This window comes from Galeopterus variegatus, unplaced genomic scaffold (assembly GCF_000696425.1).
Source record: "Galeopterus variegatus unplaced genomic scaffold, G_variegatus-3.0.2 Scaffold5573, whole genome shotgun sequence".
Taxonomy (NCBI): Eukaryota; Metazoa; Chordata; class Mammalia; order Dermoptera; family Cynocephalidae; genus Galeopterus; species Galeopterus variegatus.
In genome coordinates, this window is record NW_007731684.1 from 121,062 (window position 1) to 125,186 (window position 4,125).

The 4,125-nt window shown below is 40.1% G+C and overlaps 1 protein-coding gene across 1 annotated transcript in view; it reads right to left on the minus strand.

The window, feature by feature from the left end:
- The window catches only part of TMC2 (transmembrane channel-like 2), a 94,552-nt gene that overhangs the window by 64,445 nt on the left and 25,982 nt on the right, over positions 1 to 4,125 (minus strand). Inside the window, exon 5 of the mRNA XM_008589659.1 lies at positions 3,330 to 3,420. Within this exon, the coding sequence (XP_008587881.1) occupies positions 3,330 to 3,420 (91 nt within the window). The remainder of the gene's footprint in view (positions 1 to 3,329; positions 3,421 to 4,125) is intronic.

Genomic DNA, 4,125 nt, shown 5'->3' on the forward strand with positions numbered 1-4,125 from the left:
TGAAGTATGGAAGAATTACAAAGGAGCTAAGAATTCAGTAATGTAATGAGCAGAAACATTAGATGCAATAAAGATTATAATTGACACAGGAAAATAGATTCAATGATATTGAGAATAAATCTGATAAATTGCAAAGAGAAAGAAGGCAAAGAATTAAAAACAATGAGGGAAGGTAAATATGGAAGACAGAGTATGGAAAGTGATCCTTTTCCTCAGGAGGAAGCTAGAACTGCTTGACAAAAACGTGATTGAACACAATCATTTATCAGATATATTTGTCTAGAAATCTGCTATACAACATTGTGCCTATACTTAATAATACCGTATTGTGCACTTAAAAATTTAAGAAGGCAGATCTCAACTATTCTTACCACAATAAAACAAAACAGCAAACACAAATTAAAGGAAGAATAACGACCTATATTTTATCATCAGATTTGCACAAAGTTTAAAAGACAATAACATTCATAATTAATGAGGATGAGTCATTCTCAGACTTTGTTCATTTGAGCATGAGTTGTTACAAATTGGGGAAAATAATCAGGAAATGTATATTAAAATTTTAAATATGCATGCTTTTGAACCAGCAATATTATTCTGGGGACTCTGTCCTGTCGTAATAAAAAATACATGTATCTAAGATAATGTTTGTTGTCTAAGGTGTTTGTTGCAGCATTGTCAAAGTAAAAAAAAAACTAGAAAAAAGAAAGATATATTTGAAGAGCACATTCCTCCATTGGGAAAAAAAAAGATCTGAGTGTGCAGTCATTAGGTGGTAAACAGTTTCTAGACAAAATTAACGAAATGACCCATAGATAGTTGTCAGGCAATTGTCACTGAAAAGGAGAAAAAAAAATAATATTATGAATAAAAAAGATTCAAACCCTAAAGATACAGAAAGTAATTACAAAAATTATGGGACGACCACATGCAACTTTCTGTTAATACATATGAAAATTTTAATGAAATGATCAAGTTTTGGGAAGTACATGAATTCTCAAAATAGCCCCAAGAAAATATTAAAACTTGAATAACCAATAAACAGGAATACATGAAAAAATTATCAAGGTAGTCTATAAAAATGGCTTCTGATCTCTACAGTTTTAAGGGTGTCAGCTTGAAAATTTCCAAGAAATGAATAACCAAGCTCCATAAACCGATTTACAGAATAAAGAGGAGGTAATGCTATTCATATGATACTATAAAGCAAGTGCATCCCTGATATTAAAACCTGCCAAGACAAAGTGCTTGTGCATGTGTGCACACACACATGCAAATTTAGATCAAACTTATGAAAATTTATGTAAAAATCATAAATAAAATACTGGAAAGTCAAATGTGTTTGTGGCGTTAAAAGTAATGTGCACTGGGGGCCGGCCCGGTGGCGCACTGGATAGTGCGCTGCTTGGGAAGCGCGATGGCGCTCCCGCCCGAGGGTTCGGATCCCACATACAGACCGGTTCCTGCTCACTGGCTGAGCGAGGCACGGGAGCAAAGCCAAGGGTTGTGATCCTGTTGCCGGTCCCCGGTCCGGTGCGGGGGCAACACTGAGGGTTGCGATCCGTTGCCGGACACGGAAAAAAGACAAAAAAAAAAAAAAGGGTTGTGATCCTGTTGCCGGTCCCCGGTCCGGTGCGGGGGCAACACTGAGGGTTGCGATCCGTTGCCGGACACGGAAAAAGACAAAAGACAAAAAAAAAAAAAAGTAATGTGCACTGACTGAAACTATCCCAGAAATAAAAGGAAGTTTAATAACAGAAAGGGAAAGGTGTTTAATAAAATCTAATATCTATTTCTAATAAAATGGAAGTCCCACTTAACTATAAATAGAGGGTAATTTCTTACTGTAAGAAAGGAAATCTATTTCAAGCCAACAAGTCTCAGAAGCTTAATGTGAAACACTAGAGTCATTCTCATTAAAGTGACGAAAAGACAAGGAGACCTATGATCACCACTATCAGTTGAGATTGTTCTAGGATTGCTAACCCCGCTGTAGGGTAGATATGATAAAGCACATTTAGAAGAACCCAACAAAAACATCTTTACATAACATAATCAGGTAAAGATGATTAGAATTAATAAGAGTATAATAAGGGAACCTGATATAAAGTTAACACACAAATCTGTAGCTTTCCTACATACCACCAATCACTAGTTATTAAATAAATGAAAAATGATCCTATTTGCAAAAGCAACTACAATAGGAACTATGTAGAAATAAACTTAAAACATCTACATGAAGAGAAAATGGCACGCTTTGCTGAATGATGTAAAATAAAGCTTGAGAAATGTATGATTGAGAAATGTCTTCAATTCTTAGATTGAAGACTAGATATTGTATAGATAAGAAGTTTTCCCCAAGTAAAGCACGGATTTAAGAAATCCCAATCAAAATCTCAATGGACTATATTGGAACTTGGCAAAGTGATTTTAAAAATACATATGGACTTGGGCCGGCCCGGTGGCGCACTGGAGAGTGCAGCGCTCCCGCTGAGGGTTCGGATCCCATGTGGAGACCGGTTCCCGCTCACTGGCTGAGCACGGTGCAGGCGCAACACCGAGGGTTGCGATCCCGTTGCCGGTCCCCGGTACGGGCGCGACACCGAGGGTTGCGATCCTGTTACCGGTCAGTAAAAAAAAAAAAGACAAAAAGGGAAAAAAAAAATACATATGGACCAATAAAAACAGTACTAAGAAAAATAAATAAATAAAAATGCATGTGGAAACACAGGCAAGATTCAGCCAAGACATTTTTGAAAAACAAGGATAAAAGGGGGAAGCTGAAACTCAAAGGCATCAGAATTGAGTTGAAACAATGATGTCAAGTGATCATTCGGAGTAAAAGCCCTGAACAGACTCTATTCAAGACTCTAGTGAATGAGAAAGGTAAATTTTCAAATCAGTGGGTAAAGGAAGGATACTCCAATAAGTCCCACATTAAATATCCAATCATCAGAATCAGAAGCCCAGGTTATGACATAACTTAACAAAGCAGAACTGCCCCTGCCACCCAAGCATCGCAGTTTATCATTCGTATGACCCTGATTGTACCATAGCCCTTCTGGGTCATTAATTCTGTGAGGTTATTCACTGGAGAGGAAACAAGTCTCAAATATAGTGAAGCCTTCACAGATAAGTAAAGAGCAGTTGGCAGAATACACTTGCTTTCCACTCCTGGGTGAACTGAAATGGTCAGCTGGCTCTTGCACTCAGTAGGGGGTAGCTGGACACACATGGTGAGGCTGGGGGCGGGGGTGCTGGTGCTGGTCCCCCAGATTCTGAAGCTGAGTAGACCGTCCCCACAGGTTTGCTGCCTCCACCCCACACACCTTAGCCATCAGCATCTTGTAGGCGTAGAGTCGCTTGCCTTTCCCCTTGCCCAAGGCTCCTTCATACCTCTCCACAAATGCTTGGGCCTCCCTAGTGAGGAAAAGAAAAAAAAAAAAAGGGCAGGAATTCAATTAGCACCTAACCAAAGGAAATTTGAACCATGACGGGATATATGTGGCTGCAAGCCTTATGTGTTTTTATACCCCTGGTTAGAAAACAAATTCCAGGAAAGTAGGACATTTTGTGTGTTTTGTCCTGAAGTTTCCCAAATGCCAAGAGTAGTGTTTGGTACATAGCAGGCACTTGTGGGAGGCAGAATTTTGGCCCCTGTGACCTTTTCCCCCTGGGGTTATACCTGATAATATGTTATGTGGCAAAAGGGACTTTGCAGATGTAATGAAGATTATTGACTTTGAAATAGGGAGATTATCCTGGATTATCTGTATGGTCCCAATGTAATCACATGATCCCTTAGAAACAGAAGAGAGGGACCGGCCCGGTGGTGCACTGCTACAGTGTGCTGCTTGGGAAGTGTGGCGGCGCTCCCGCCGAGGGTTCGGATCCCACATACAGACCGGGCCGCTCACTGGCTGAGCGAGGAGCGGGGGCAACACCGAGGGTTGCGATCCCGTTGCCAGTCCCGGTCCGGTACGGGCGCGACACTGAGGGTTGCGATCCGTTGCCGGTCACGAAAAAAGACAAAAAGACAAAAAAAAAAAAAAAAAAAAAAAAAAAAAAAAAAAAAAAAAGGCAGAGGAAAAAAGGAGAGGGGAAGGGCAGAAGGGGAAGTAAGGA